At 45.7% G+C, this 16,243-nt stretch overlaps 1 protein-coding gene across 10 annotated transcripts in view; it reads right to left on the bottom strand.

The window, feature by feature from the left end:
- Positions 1-8,982: 8,982 nt before the first annotated feature.
- Positions 8,983-16,243, bottom strand: part of TTC39A (tetratricopeptide repeat domain 39A) — a 57,705-nt gene continuing 50,444 nt past the window's right edge. For all 10 annotated transcript variants that reach the window (XM_024237910.2, XM_054554921.1, XM_054554954.2 and 7 more), the window contains 5 exons: positions 16,122-16,242; positions 12,241-12,352; positions 11,732-11,846; positions 10,565-10,681; positions 8,983-10,005 (listed from right to left, as the gene is read on the bottom strand). In XM_024237910.2, coding sequence (XP_024093678.1) covers positions 9,882-10,005; positions 10,565-10,681; positions 11,732-11,846; positions 12,241-12,352; positions 16,122-16,242 — 589 coding nt within the window. In that variant the 3' untranslated portion in view covers positions 8,983-9,881. The remainder of the gene's footprint in view (positions 10,006-10,564; positions 10,682-11,731; positions 11,847-12,240; positions 12,353-16,121; position 16,243) is intronic.

The following is a 16,243-nucleotide window of genomic DNA, read 5'->3' as shown; positions in this document are numbered from 1 at the left end:
GATTCTCATGCCTCAGCCTCCTGAGTAGCTGAGACTACAGGGGCACATCACCATGCTCAGTTAAATTTTGTATTTTTAGTAGAGACGGAGTTTCACCGTGCTGCCCAGGCTGATTTCGAACTCCTGAGCTCAGGCAATCTGCCTGCCTCAGCCTCCCAAAGTGCTAGGATTACAGGTGTGAGCCACTGCGCCTGGCCAAGATGCAGCATTTTTATGGTTTAGACAAACCAGAAGCAATTGGTGCTGGAGACGAGCTTCCATGTTTAACCCTATATAATCCATTCTTCACACAGCAGTTAAATTAAGGTGAATAAATAAATTGATGTCATTTCCCTACTTAAAAGTTTAATAGCTTCCTGTAATGCGGAGCATAAAACTCAAACTCCTTAAAAGGGATGAGTTGGTTTTCTGCCTTTTCATTTGAATCAACCGTTTAGCCTCATGGGCCGTCTGTGTGCCTTCTAAAATGGCAAGTTCTTTCCTGTCTCAAGTCTTTTTGTGCTATTATTTCTGCCCTGCAGCTCTCTTCTCCACATTGTTCAGATAGCTGACTTCTTATCCTCTAGACCAGATACATCCCACTTACAATCATGAATTAGGAATTTTGTCCTCATGGAACATCATAGAATGTACTTGCACAAACCTAGATGGTATTTTTGCTCCTAAGCTACAGACCTGGACAGCGTGTTACTGTGCTGAATATCCTGGGAAATTGTAATACAGTGCTTGTATTTGTGCATCTAAACATAGAAAACTGTAAAAGATAAAAACAGTATACCTGTAGTTACCATGAAGGGAGCTTGCAGGGCTGGAGGTTGCTCTGGGTGAATCAGTGAGTGAGTGGTCCATGAATGTGAAGCCCTTAAGACATTATTGTACACTACTGTAGACTTTATAAACGCCACACTTGGGCTACATTGTTTATTATTTAAAATATTCTTTTTTCAGTAATTAACAGCTTACTGTACTTTTATAAACTTTCTAATTTTTTTTAACTTTTAAACTTTTGTAATATGTACCATATATAATTGTATGTGCTATAACTGTATACGACTGGGCCGGGCGTGGTGGCTCATGCCTGTAATCCCAGCACTTTGGGTGGCCAAGGCAGGCAGATTACCTGAGGTTGGGAGTTCAAGACCAGCATAGCCAACATGGTGAAACCCTGTCTCTACTAAAAATACAAAAATTAGCTGGGCATGGTGGCTCATGCCTGTAATAGCTACTCGGGAAGCAGAGGCGGGAGAATCACTTGAACCCAGGAGGTGGAGGTTGCAATGATCTGGAGTGCCGAGATCATGCCACTGGACTCCAGCCTGGATGACAAGAGCGGAAGTCCGTCTCAAAAAAAAATTTTTTTTAATGATTGGCAGTGCAGTAGGTGTGTTTACACCAACATCACCACAAACGTGAGTAATGTGTTGCCCTACAAATTTACCATGGCTATATCACTAGGGCATAGGAATTTTTCTTTTCTTTTTTTTTTTTTTTTTTTTTTGAGACGGACTTTTGCTCTTGTACAGGCTGGAGTGCAATGGTGCAATCTCGGCTCACTGCAACCTCTGCCTCTGGGTCCAAGGGATTCTCCTGCCTCAGCCTCCCAAGTAGCTGGGATTACAGGCATGTGCCACCACATCCGGCTAATATTGTATTTTTAGTAGAGATGGGGTTTCTCCATGTTGGTCAGGCTGGTCTCGAACTCCCTACCTCAGGTGATCCACCCACCTCGGCCTCCCAAAGTGCTGGGTTTACAGGCGTGAGCCACTGCACCTGGCAGGAATTTTTCAACTCCATCATAATCTTATGAACCCACCGTCATGTATATGGTCTGTGATTGACTGAAACATCGTTATGTGGCAGATGACTGTATTTACTCCATAGCTCTAATTCTTTGTTAACGCCTATGACTTCACTTTCAGAACAAGCTGCATGAGAGCAGGACAGTAGGTGTTCAACAGATATGTATTAAATGAAGGGAAGGAGAAAATGGGGAAAAAGAGGTCCTTAGAAATCTGAGCTAGCTAACATCTCAAGGAGTTTCCTGTTGCAAAATAGGGATCTTATAAAGAAGAGTTTGGAGGGTGGCCAGGAGAAGGGCAACAAAGGCAAAGCTCTCCTTGAAGGTGCAGCTTGCTTCTTTCTTCCTTCCTTCCTTTCTTTCTTTCTTTCCTCTTTCTTTCTTTCTTTCTTTTCTTTCTTTTCTTTCTTTTTTTCTTTCTTTCTCTTATTTTCTTCTTTCTCTTTCTTTAATTCTCTCTCTCTCTCATTTTTGAGACAGAGACTCACTGTGTCACCCAGGTTGGAGTGCAGTGGTGCAATCTTGGCTCACTGCAACCTCCACCTCCCAGGCTCATGCAATCCTACCTCAGCCTGCCAAGTAGCTGGGACCACAGGCGCATGCTACCATGCCTGGCTGATTTTGTATGTGTGTGTGTTTTTTGGTAGAGATGGAGTTTTGCCGTGTTGCCCAGGCTGGTCTCAAACTGGGCTCAAGCTATCCACCAGTCTCAGCTTCCCAAAATGCTGGGATTACAGGCGTGAGCCACTGCACCTGGCCTGAACATGCAGCTTTCTGATAAGCCTTGTCTCTAACCAGTACACCCACTGTTCTCATCCTCCCCTGTTCTTGGGAATGGGGTAAGTCATTCTTCCTGTATATCAACTTTTGAAAGAAAGGACGTAACAGTGGATTTATGGTGTTTTTGTTTGTCCAATACACTGCCTTCCCTTTTAGTAATACCCCCACTGAGCATATGTCTGAAGGTAGGCCAATTGTGGTACTTCGCTGCCATTCTAGGGCAGTGGGTCTCGAACTTCAGTGTACATCACATTCATCGGCAGGTCTTTTTTTTTTTTTTTTGAGACACAGTCTCCCTCTGTTGTCCAGGCTGGAGTGCAGTGGCGCGATCTCGGCTCACTGCAACCTCCATCCTCTCAGGCTCAAGCAATTCTCATGCCTCAGCCTCCCAAGTAGCTGGGATTACAGGGATGCACCACCACATTCGGCTAATTTTTGTATTTTTAGTAGGAATGGGTTTCACCATGTTGGCTAGGCTAGTCTCGAACTCCTGACCTCAAGTGATCCAGCCACCTCGGCCTCCCAAAGTGCTGGGATTACAGGCATGAGCCACTGCACCCGGCCATCTACAGGTCTTTTAAAACTCAGACTGTGGCCGGGCATGGTGGCTCATGTCACCTCAGGATCACCTGAGGTCAGGAGATCAAGACCAGCCTGACCAACATGGTGAAACCGCATCTCTACTAAATTAGCCAGGCGTGGTGGCACGTGCCTGTAATCTCAGATACTTGGGAAGCTGAGACAGGAGAATTGCTTGAACCCGGCAGGCGGAGGTTGCAATGAGCCAAGATAACACCACTGCACTCCAGCCTGGATGAGAGAGGGAGACTGTGTCTCAAAAAAAAAAAACAAAAACAAAAACAAAAAACAAAAAACACCTCAGATTTCAGGGCCTCAAGCCTACTGTTTTTAGGTCAAGGTGGGATAGAATTTGTATGTCTAAAAAGTTCCCAGGGGATGCTAATGCTGATTGGGGACCACACTTTGAGGAGCACTTGCCTAAGGGATGGACATTTGAGCCAAGCCAGACTAATTGTCCTTATCTGGTATTGTTCGTACGGGAATTAGGAAAAGCAGCCCTTGGCTTCACTGGCCATATGCCATAAGGACATGAGACCTAAAGTGCCATGTACTCCTGCCATGCAGAGAAGCCAGATCAAAAGAATCTAACACAGGGGCAAAAGCCAAGAGATAAAGAAAGCTTAATTGTGGCACTAGCACCCCCGATTCAGTCACCCGTCAGGCCAAATCCACCATTGCCTTCGCATAGTAGAAGTAAGCCAATAAATTTACCTGAATATTGTATACTCGGGGCCATGCTAGGCTATTTATTTACATGCTTGCTCTTTATCTTCAACAACCCTTGTGAAGCAGTTGGCATTAAACCCCATTTTGCCTAAGAGTAAACTGATTATCTAAATAGGGTGAAGCAGTTCGATTAAGTTGAATATATTGTGCTTTTATCCACTACCCCATGTAATTAATTGAACTTAAAAGTTGGGTAGGCCGGGCGTGGTGGCTCAGGCCTGTAATCCCAGCACTTTGAGAGGCCGAGGTGGGAAGATCACCCGAGGTCGGGAGTTCGAGATCAGCCTGACCAACACGAAGAAACCCTGTCCCTGCTAAAAATACAAAAGTAGCCGGGGGTGGTGGTACATGCCTATAATCCCAGCTACTCGGGAGGCTGAGGCAGGAAAATCACCTGAACCCTGGAGGCAGAGAGGTTGCGGTGAGCCGAGATCACGGCATTGCACTCCAGCCTGGGCAACAAGAGCGAAACTCAGTCTCAAAAAAAAAAAAAAAAAAAAAGGCTGGATATTTTTAGTAAACCAGGCTTTCTCATACTGTGAATTTGCTCACAACCTCTTTTCCAGAGAACTGTAGGAAGTCATCTCAGTACCAGGAGGACAAAGCTGTGGCCCGTGGGTCACTTTGACCCACAAATGTGATGTGCTTAGCCAAGCACTCATAAGTGCTTAAACTATAAAACAGTTTTTAGTGCCTTTGGCATCATTTGCTTCCCAGTTTGCCAGTGATCCTCTTTCTTATTGTCTTATACCAAGCCCCTTCTAGCACATGACTTGCTATGCATCAAGCCTCAGTGCAGGCTTCACGTCCCATCTCTGGAATAGTTGACTGGAACTCCACCTATCCGAGTGGGGATTGGATCATGCCTTTTCCTCCATCATCCCTCGATGATTTTCTGAGCAAATACTGTTGTTTAAGGATTGCTTTTCTTTTGGCTTTTTCCAAGTTAGGCCCTCTCCCTACTTCATGATGCCAAGTGCAAAGGGAACCGTGCCACACAGACATGCTCCATGTGTTTGCAGCCAAGCATCTCCAACGGTTGAGCTATTAGTCAGTACTTCTTCCATTTTCACAGTGGCCCAAGAGTCAGTAGAAGCTGGGTCTAACTTTACACAGGATTTTACAGCTTGACCAACAGTGTAGCAAAGTACGGGCTTTAGAGTTCAGCAGCCTGTCTTCAAATCTTTCTGCTGCATAATCGTTGTGTGATCTTAGACAACTTATTTACCTGTGCCTCAGTTTTGCCATTTGCAAAATGACAATGGCCCCACTTCATAGGATTATATAAATGTTATGAGGATTACATAAATGTAAAGTACTTAGAATAACAACTGGCACATAATGAGTATTTAATAAATACTAGCTTTTATACTTTTCCCCAGAGCATATGGTGTCTGATGTTCTGAAGTGTTTGTTAATGTGGAGGAAGAAAAACAAACCTGATCTAGTCATTTGTGAGACATTAGCTGTGATGTCTCTGATCAAACTTAAACATCCACTTTTTTTTTTCTTTTTTAGATGGAGTCTCGCTCTGTCACCCAGGCTGGAGTGCAGAGGCACGATCTTGGCCCACTGCAAGCTCCACCTCCCGGGTTCAAGCAATTCTGCCTCAGCCTCCTGAGTAGCAGGGTCTACAGGTGCCCGCCACCATGCCCGGCTAATTTTTGTATTTTTAGTAGAGACCAAGTTTCACCGTGTTGGCCAGGATGGTCTCAATCTCCTGACCTTGTGATCCACCTGCCTCGACCTCCCAAAGTGCTGGGATTACAGGTGTGAACCACCGCGCCCAGCCAAACATCAACTTTTAACAGTCCATAGAGACCTTCAATAGTTAATTCTATGTCTTCCCAAAGGGCTCTATTCTTATTTTGTCACTTAACAGTTGACTTTATACAGTGGAAGCAGTCATAGATTACTCATTTAGAGATGGAGTTTTCGAGTCCCCAAATGAGGTTTCTTGTTTGTGGACCTAGCCTATTAGTCAGTAATAAACTTTGCACTGGAATTCAAAGGAGCCGTGCTAACCCGAGCAGAAGGCACTTTCTGACCTTGGAAGGCCACATCTGAGGGTGGGCCTGAGAAGTTCCCATTTGCTGCTTGGATTGCAGAATCCAGACACCTCTCATTTATTACTGAATTAGTGTGATGATGCCAAGGATGTTAAGAAGGCACTGTTAGGCTTTAAATTTGAAGTAAACAAGGAAAAGACTGTTGACTCCCATCATCTTACAAGAAATGAACTTGGGAGTAACTCCAAAGGAAAGGGTCTGGATTTGATTCCCTTGAATGGTTCTAGTACTCAGCACACTGGGGCTTTCTTAAAACCTGTTGGTGCCATTCTTCACTTGGGAATCTCCCACCTGGACCTCAGCCAAATCTTGAGTTGGTGTTGGCCTTTTGGGATCCTGGCTTTGATGTCAGGTTGTGGCTTACTGCTGTGAATAATAACTGTCTTGGAAACACTCCCATTCTGGCTCAAGAGATAAGGAATAGGGCAACCTGCCAACCCATGGGAGAGCTGAGGGCCCAGCACACTGCTAGAAGCCACTCTGCCATTCTGAGGGCCTGTGATCAGTGAGAGGCTGAGGTAGACTTTCTGTTGCCAAGGACCTGTTCAGATCATGTTACCCGGTTGCTACTTCCCTAACAACTGAATTCATCTTGGGGCACAGGATTTAGACTTTCTCTAAATGAGGATTACTTGCTCTCTGGGTGTTCTGGCTACTGTAGAGCCCCTAAGGAAGTCTATTATTTCTGGTTGAATTGCTTAGGGACACAAGGCTTTGGCAGAAAGGTAGGGAAGTGTATCTGTTGCCTCATTTTGCAGACGAAAACCCATAAACAAACTGTAGAAGGCAGGAAAGAGCCTTAATCTTGTCCAAATTGCTCATTTTTAGAGGATCTGTGACTTTCCCAAGGTTACTTTGAAAATCAGTAGCAAAGTCAGGACTGGAATTCAGGTCTCCTTATTTCCAGGCTCAAACCTTCCACCTGATCTGCGGCCTCTCCATGGCAGATGTGATGGGAAGGTCTGCACTATTAGAGAAGCAGTGACCATAGATGACTCAAATAAGACACTGAGAGCCTATGACAGAATTTTCACTTTCTTGAAAACACCCATGCATAAGAAGGATATGGTGATGTTAGAAATCCAGTGTTTTCATTGTCCTTCACGTATGTGTGTATATATATATATATGATAGATTATCTCAGAATTTTCAGGTGGGATACAGGAGGCAAAGCCCACTGATTTATCTTATCAGGGCAGCAGAGGTAAAAGTGACATAGGATTAATTAACAAAGCCCAGGAGGAAATCAACAGCAAATGTTGACGAGGAAATCATCTTGACAAAATTTTAAAATGAAAGCACCCGTGGCCGGGCGTGGTGGCTCACGCCTGTAATCCCAGCACTTTGGAAGGCCGAGGCAGGTGGATCACGAGGTCAGGAGATCGAGACCATCCTGGCCAATATGGTGAAACCCCATCTCTACTAAAAATACAAAAATTAGCTGGGCGTGGTGGTACATGCCTATAATCCCAGCTACTCAGGAGGCTGAGGCAGGAGAATTGCTTGAACCCGGGAGGCAGAGGTTGCAGTGAGCTGAGATCGTGCCACTGCACTCCAGCCTGGTGACATAGCAAGACTCTGTCTCAAAAAAAAAAAAAAAAAAAGCACCCAAAATGAATGTTGAGATAAAGTTTTTTTTGTAAACTGCAATTTTCCAAAGTATGTGTTTGGTGTCCTGTGAGTAGTGCTGCTTTGATACAGCAGCAGGCAACATTCCAACATGTGGGGAAGCCATAGAGGCCTGTCCTCCTGCAGCCTGTCTCTACCCCCTCACCCTGTCCTGTCCAGGAGCCTAGAAACAGGTTGGTCTCCCAGCATCCAGGCTTTGGAGAAGAGATAGCTTGCAAAGGGATTACTCTCTATGGAGGACATTCTTTTGTTTCTTTCTAACAACATGAGAGATTTTTTTTTCATAGCATTTCTACTCTGACAATACCCATTGGAAAAGATAATCTTGGATGAGGGTTTTTTTGCTTTTTTTCCCTAATAATATATTTTGCCTAAACCCCATTACTTCATTCGATATCACCCATAGGAGGCTGGTCAACTGGATCTTTTTTGTTTTTTTTTGAGATGGAGTCTCCCTCTGTCGCCAGGCTGGAGTACAGTGATGATGTGATCTCGGCTCACTGCAACCTCCGCCTACTGGGTTCAAGCGATTCTCTTGCCCGAGTAGCTGGGACTACAGGCATGCGCCACCATGCCCAGCTAATTTTTTTTTTAATTTTTAGTAGAGACGAGGTTTCACCATATTGGCCAGGATGGTCTCGATCTCCTGACCTCGTGATCCACCCACCTCGACCTCTCAAAGTGCTGGGATTACAGGCGTGAGCCATCGCGCCCGACCGACTGGATCTTTATATATTAACCCAGACCCTTGGCAGATACTCGTGTTTGTTAAATACAGCAATCCTAGAAGACTGGAAAGTTTAACTGGTTCTTCTCTTGTAGAAATTGCATTCATGCATTTGGGGAGTAACGTTTTCACAGATGAATATTTTTACTGTGTGCATGATTTTCCCTACGGGGAAATGGTTAGGTTGAAGTGTGCTGACATCAGAAAGTGAAGGGTAAAACCTGGTGTTGGTCATTGAACCTGAGTTCTCACTTTAACAATCCTAGAGGTTGCAAATTCAGATGCTTTTAGGGGCCAGAAAGGTAATGGAAGTGTTTAAAGTAGCCTCGACTTAGCTCTAGCTGATTGTTGCCTCATGGGAATGAGGCTCAATGTTGCCATTTTTGTTTGTTTGTTTGTTTTTAAATTACAGGCCAGGAACCAGATTCATCTGTAAAATCTCCCCATTTGTGAATGCTGGTAACTTATTCAAAAAGTTTAAAACATTGTGTGGTCTAAATAAAACATACATAGGCCGTGTGGCTTCTGATCAAGACTTTCTTCCGGGCCTAAGGATTCATGCAACACATATTTTATTGAAATACATGATGCACGATCCCTTAAGGGCATAAATTTCAGCACTTAAATATCTATTTTCTCTTAACTGAAGAATCTAACACATACACAACAGGTCAAGAATAACAGTTCTAAGAAAAATGCTGTCAGTAAGCAAATGTACCTTGGAGTGAAGTACAGAAGATTTTTATGTTTCATAAATTATTCCCAGTGGTTTCAGTTTGGCATACAGCAAAGATACAGACTGGATTTTGAGAACCTCCTCCTGCCCCCCAAAATTCCTGGCTTTGGCATAGAAAGGGCCACACAGCTCTTCCATCAAGCCTTGGCATTTCCTACTGGTAGAGATTGATTTTTCTACAGAAGAGCTCAGATTGTATCTCACTAAAAAGACGTGCTTGATTTTTAAATTGGAAATTTACAAAAGGAGTGAAATGAAGTGTGAGTAGTAAGGTAGCGGGTGTCTGTGTGCATCCTCATGCCCAACCCCAGAAGCATTGAAGCCTGAGGCTTAGCCTCTCCCAAGCATTCCTCAGGCCCTCTGAAGGCCCTTCCGTCACACAAGCTAAGAACTTGCTGAATTTGAAAAGCAATTTGCCCTTTGGCATCATCATATGAAGAGATTTATCTCCAGATGATAATAGGTGAAGACAAAGACTTACAGGTGGTTGATTGTTGTTGGTTTTTAAAGCCAACTGTGATCCCATCAATGTTTTTCTAAGGAAAATGTAAACTGTTCATACATTCTCTTAAACATCACAGTGAAAAGCAAGTACCCGTATGTGTGATAGGGCAGGCAGAGGGCTCCACCTGCTCTGCCCTTGGCAAAGGCCCTTGGCCACACTGGTGAAAATGCCAGCTCAGCTTCTGCACGGATACACCATGTTGTGCCATCCAACTGGAGCGCCGGTGGGCCCCAAAGGCAGGGCAGGGCAGGGGGAGGGGATATTTTGAAATGTTTTCAGGAGCTCTGTCCAGCTGTCTCTGTCTTCCAGCCCGGAACTGCTGCACAAAGCTACAAGGACACTGATGAGACCATGGATCTGCTGCTGTTCTCTAGGGAAGACTTGGCTTGGAGTGTGGCTGCCTGGATTCGAAAGTGTGTCCTTGACTCCATGGAGTAATTCTTGTAGTTTTGTCTGGAATTGAGCAGAGAATCAGACACATGAGGCTGCTTGCTCCCAGAGATGCTTTTCCTCCTGTTTGAGTTGTGTGAGCCCCGCGAGCCAAGGAAGGATTGTAGAGAAATTAATGTGTCCAGAGAGAGTTGAGCCCTGCCCAATGGGAGAGTTAACCAGAAGGGTTTGTGGCCCCTCATCCCTGGTATCATGCCCACTGGAACCACTCCTGGTCTTCCTGGGTTCCTAAGCTTGAAGGGGTGTTTTTAGGGAATAGACCCCTACCCTGGAAGGCAGGAGGCATGGGTCCTCACATAGCTGTGCAGCCGGCTTCTGATGTCACCTTGGGAACTTACTTCCTGCCTCTGGGAGTCTAACTGCCCATTTATACATTAAGAAAGAAGTTTCCTATATGACAGGTGAGAGCTGGATTCCGAGGGACACAGGTCCACCCTCTAGACTGCCAGACTGGCCTTGCTAGCAACTCCGCTCACTGCTGTCTGGGCAACTCTGTCCCCAGCCAGCTCCTGAACTGAGTTCAGAGGGAGCAAAGGACAGACTGAGGTTACTCAAGCCTTACTTGGCAGATTCCAAGAGTTTGATGGCCTCTTCGTTTCTGCCTTGCTCCATAAGCAGCAGGGCCAGCTCCAGCAGGGCGTTTGGGATCAAGTAGTGGTCATATTTAATCTTCTTTTCACTGCAGAACAGAGGACATGGCTCAGGTTCCTCCTCCTGAGCCTTTCCCAAACTGCACGTGAGGATTTCCTAACCCGAACTCCAATTTTGGGAGGTTCCCACTACCCAGCCCTAGAAAGGCTGGGATCCATAGCAAAAGCCTTCCCATCCTGTACCTTGGGCTCCAGCTCCCTGACAACCTATGGCTCCTGTCATGTCCTTAGTCCACCGCCACCTAAGTCCCGATCTCCCTTTCTCCAGGTTGAATGGTTTATTAAACTGTAAAGTCTCCTGTCTCTGATCTACCCTCTCTGACCCAACCTCCATGCTGCCCTGGAGATATCCTTTTAAACCCCAAGTCCTCCTTGCCTGGTACCCTTTCTGGCTGTCTTCTTTGGGATACAATTTAGCCTTGTGAACAAAACATCCAGGCCCTTCTCATTCTATCCCTCCTTATTTCATCTTCAATCTTTTCTCTCTATGACTTCACCTAGGCAGGTAAAGACCCCATCACCATCACCCCAGCCTCAGGTGTCTTTCCTGTATCCATGCACTGGTGCATGCTGTACCTACTCCACTTCAAACCTGTCCTCCCTTGCTTTCTCTGCCTGATGAACTTCCCACTTTCAACATCAGCCTTGGAAAGCCTTTCCTGGTATCTCCCATTAAGTTTAGGTCCCTTCTTGGGGCACCTGCTGTCCTCTCTGCTTTCCTTTAGCATGGCCCTGACGAGCCTTGGTTGGGTTGCCTACAGCTTGCCATCTGTCACACTGCCCTCCCTGAGGGCAAGGATAGAGTCACTGATTACAAACTCCAGGGGACACTGTTCACTCAAAACAACGTGGTTGGACTCCTGTAGTCAGGCAATTTGGTGGCATTGGGAGGCCAGGTCTGAATTATCTGTACAGGTCCCGGCACAAGTCCTGGCACAGAGTGGACACTGGTTTAGTACCTGTGTGGTGAGTGGGGGTTGGCTAGGGTCAGCCACTGCAGTGGGCATGAGGATGGAGAAGCCCTGAATATTCTACCTAGGAGACTCAGACCCAGAAGGAGCAGCCGCAGAGGCACTTACTTGGCACAGATGCTCCTAAAATTCTTCTCGGCCTCCTGGACACGGCCCAGGTATTTCAGACACAGGCCTTTCAACAATTTCACCAAGCACTCGTCATCCACTGAGTACTCGTTCTCTGAAAATAGGGATGTGAGGGAAAAAGACAGACTTGTTCATTTCTGCAGCAGTTACTTATGGAGCGCCCTACTCTGTGCTAGGTCAAAGGGACACAGGTAAATCAGACATGGTCCCTGTCCTCAGTGGGGGTCACATCTAAGAAGGAAAGGCAAATACTGAGACAATGACAATACAGTGAGGTCAGCACTGAAGGAAGCCCCACGGCTGCGGGAGCCCAGAGGCTTTGACCCTACCAGGGGGACCAGGAACAGCTGCTTGGAGGAGCTCAGTCTAGAGAGATAAAGGAGAGTTGCCAAGGTAGGGAAAGGAGGAAGGACATTTTTGGCAGAGGGAAACTTCAGCTGTAAAGACCTGACCTAGTCTGGTGGGCCCAAGGGCCTGAGGGAAGTCACCTGGGCCTTTCTCCAGCATCTCTTCAGCCTTAATGATAATCTCAAGTATCCCATCCGTGAGTTTAGGCTGCTTCCCAATCACAGCGTAGCCGTTCCAGATGTACATCATTTCCTGAAGGCATGGGGGCAAGTCAGTCCTAGGTTTCTTCCCTAATGGGGCCTCAGTTTTCCCATCTACAAAATGGGCAGTTCAGATCAGAGGTTCACTAAAGGACCTTCTAGCTCTAATCATCCATGACAGGTCTCAGTCAGCCTGTGAAGCTGTGGGCCTGAGGGGATTGTAGGAGCCTTATCATTGATTTCTTACTGAGATCTCACCTTACCCCAGTGAAGATGTAAGACGGACCAATGTCCGTAATGTGCTGCCCATAGCTGCCCAAGTTTTCCAGCTATTTTTCTGCTCATGCCCTCCCTGAGTGCTATTATGTCCTTTCTCCCAAACTCTTTGGGGCCAAACACTTTCTGTCCTTTGAGGACCAGGCCATGCTCCATACACACATTTCAGGACAACAGAATTTAAAGCTATGTCACCTTCTCTCCTACTCCTAGTCTCCCAAAGCAATGGGCTAAATAATGACACTCATATTCCATTTCCTTCAGAATGAAGTTACCATCATTGAGACTCTTAAAACACATCTGATTCCTTTTTTTCTTTTTCTTAGATTTTTTTTTTTTAATTAAAAAAATTTGGTGGGGGGCGAGGCATGGTGGCTCACGCCTGTAATCTCAGCACTTTGGGAGGCCGAGGTGAGTGGATCACCTGAGGTCAGGAGTTCGAGGCCAGCCTGGCCAACATGGTGAAACCCCATCTCTACTAAAAATACAAAAATTAGCCGGGTGTGGTGGCACACACCAATAATTCCAGCTACTCGGGAGGCTGAGACAGGAGAATCGCTTGAATCCAGGAGGCGGAAGTTGCAGTGAGCCGAGACGGCGCCACTGCGCTCCAGCCTGGGTGACAGAGACTCCGTCTCAAAAAAAAAAGTCTTGGGGCCAGGTATGGTGGCTCACACCTGTAATCCTAGCACTTTGGGAGGCTTAGGCAGGTGGATCATAATCACTTGAGCTCAGGAGTTCAAGACCAGCCTGGGCAACATGGCGAAACCCCATCTCAACCAAAAAAAAAAAAAAAAAAAAAAGCCAGGCATGGTGGTGCAAGCCTGGGGTCCCAGCTACTTGGGAGGCTTAGGTGGGAGGATCGCTGGAGCCCAAGAAATCTAAGCTGCAGTGAGCTATGATCACCCCACTGCATTCCAGCCTGGGTGACAGAGTGAGATTCTATCTCAAAAAAAAAAAAAATTTTTTTTTCTTTTCACCTTGTCTTTGTCAAGCTATTGGTTCCTTTTGTTTGTTTGTTTTTGCCTCGACTGCCAGGAAGCTCAGAATACTAAATTAGGCTGAATGCAGTAGCTCATGCCTGTAATTCCAGCACTTTGGGAGGCTGAGGTTAGAGGACCTCTTGAGCCGTGGAGTTCAACACCAGCTTGGGCAACACAGTGAGATATCATCTCTACAAAAAAATAAAAATAGTAGCTAAGCATGGAGGTGCATGCCTGTAGTCAGGAGGCTGAAGTGAGAGGATCCTTTGAGCCCAGGAATTTGAGGCTATGGTGAGCTGATATCACCACTACACTCCAGCCTGCATGACAGAGTGAGACCCCAACTCTAAAATAAATATTTAAAAATAAATAAAATAATAGTACTAAACTTTCATTCATAATAACTGTGTTTGCTTAAATGAGCGTTTCCTAAACTATCAAACCAGGTAATGGATGTGAAAACACTTTGTAGCCATAAAGTTCTAGAAAGACATTATTGCTGTGGTTCTTGTTATTATGTTCTAGGAAGGGAATTTCAGTTTAGACCAGTATTTCTCAAATTGTTCTGTGGTCCCAAGTTAGCAAATGTTTCATTTTATTTTATTTTATTTTAGAGACAGGGTCTCACTCTGTCACCCAGGCTGGAGTGCAGTGGCACTATCACAGCTCACTGTAGCCTTGACCTCCTGGGCTCAAGCGATCCTCCCACCTTAGCCTCCCGAGAAACTGGGACTACAGATGCAGGACACCATGCCCCACTAATCTTTGAATTTTTTGTAAAGATGGGGTTTCACCATGTTGGCCAGGCTGGTCTTGAACTCCTGGTCTCAAATGATCCACCTACCCTGGCCTCCCAAAGTTCTGGGATTACAGGCATGAACCACCACACCCGGCCAGCAAATGTTTCATTTTTAAAAAAACGATTCTCCCCTTCCCCCGAAATAAATAAAAATTAAAATTAAAAATGATTCTGTGGCCAAATAAGTTAGAGAAAAAACATATCTTTAAGCTTCTTCTTAGATTAATATATAAAGACTCCAAGAAAGCCTACAGTATATAAACTGTGTTTAGGCCAGTCTTTCCCAAATGTATTTAATCACATAAATCATTTAATGCATAAACAGTATTTTGCAGATTACAGTTTGGGAAATTCTCCCCTAAGTTTTTGGTATAGTTGCTTCTCTTACCCTTCCTACAATATCCTCCTGCTCCACTTGATAGTAATAGCTTTACTGTATTTTTTTTTTTTCGAGATGGAGTTTCACTCTTGTTGCCCAGGCTGGAGTGCAATGGTACGATTCGATCTCAGCTCACTGCAACCTCCACCTCTCGGGTTCAAGAGATTCTCCTGCCTCAGCCTCCCGAGTAACTGGGATTACAGGCATGCGCCACCATGCCCGGCTAATTTTGTATTTTTAGTAGAGGTGGGGTTTCTCCATGTTGATCAGGCCAGTCTCGAACTCCTGACCTCAGGTGATCTGCCTGCCTTGGCCTCCCAAAGTGCTGGGATTACAGGTGTGAGCCACCATGCCCGGCCTATTGTATATTTTAAACCATAAAATGTTTTAAAACTTTAGAAATATTCAGGTTGTAAGTGCTAAATCAAACTACATAAATATTGACCTTTTCAATTTATAAAGTGTTTAACACATTTTCCTCATTGATGCTCATGACTGCTCTGTGAAATGGGAAAGGAATCTATTATTATACCCATTTTACATAAGGGGAAGAGGGAACCAACCTAAAGCTACTCAGTTAATGAACAGTACAGCCAGGACCAGAAAAAGGTCTCTCAAGCAGGCTTCCTTCTACTTTTCTGGCTCCCTTACTACTTGAATAACAAGGACTCTTAGCAAGCTGGAACTTTACCTGACGCCTGCTCAAATCGTGCATAGAATTAGCATCACAACCATGGCTCAGAATATGGGCTATGGGCCCAGACTGCTGAGTTCAAATTCTGACTCCAACTCACCAGCTGTGTGACCTGGGCAAGTTATTTGATCTTTCTACTGATCTATTAGGCCTTATTACCCCCATCTGTAAAATGGAGACACCAGCAGCGCCTTCTCAGAGGGTTGATGTGAGTCTCAAATCAGTCAATAGGCAATGGATATGGGCAGCCTTGAATATAGCAAGTGCTCGATAACGATGTTGGCTATTACGTGAGTTCAGAGTTGAATATAACATGAAAAGGTTGGCCAAGTGAGAGGGACCATGAAAACAATTATAATCATTGTGACAAGACTGGAGCAGACAGGCTGGGATCACTGGCAGCCGGGTGATGCCTCTGCCTGGGCACAGGGACATGGGGCTCTCTGTCCAGGAGGGTGTCCCTCTCTGCCTTTTATCTGCAGCCTGCCTGTCTCTCCACTCCCAGCCCCCATGGACCGTCTCTAAGGGGTAGGGGGTGGGCCAGACTCCCAGGTGAATTGTGAAACCCTCCCCAGGTCCCCGAGGCATGAAGGTCTTTCTCCTCATCCACCCCCCCCACCCCCGTGGCTCTCAGTGAATCCCCACAATCCTATACCCGGAGGGCAGCGCCAGTCCAGACCTCCTACCCACCAGAGCAGGCACTGGCAGCGAGATAGGGTTGGAGGAGAGGTAGCGCCGGGACTTCCGGATGGCAAACTTCTCTGTGGGTAAAGATTTCCCAGCAATCTTAAGCTTCAGGCCTGGCACAGCTC

This window comes from Pongo abelii, chromosome 1 (genome assembly GCF_028885655.2).
Source record: "Pongo abelii isolate AG06213 chromosome 1, NHGRI_mPonAbe1-v2.0_pri, whole genome shotgun sequence".
Classification (NCBI taxonomy): Eukaryota; Metazoa; Chordata; class Mammalia; order Primates; family Hominidae; genus Pongo; species Pongo abelii.
This window is presented reverse-complemented; position numbering and strand designations above follow the sequence as displayed.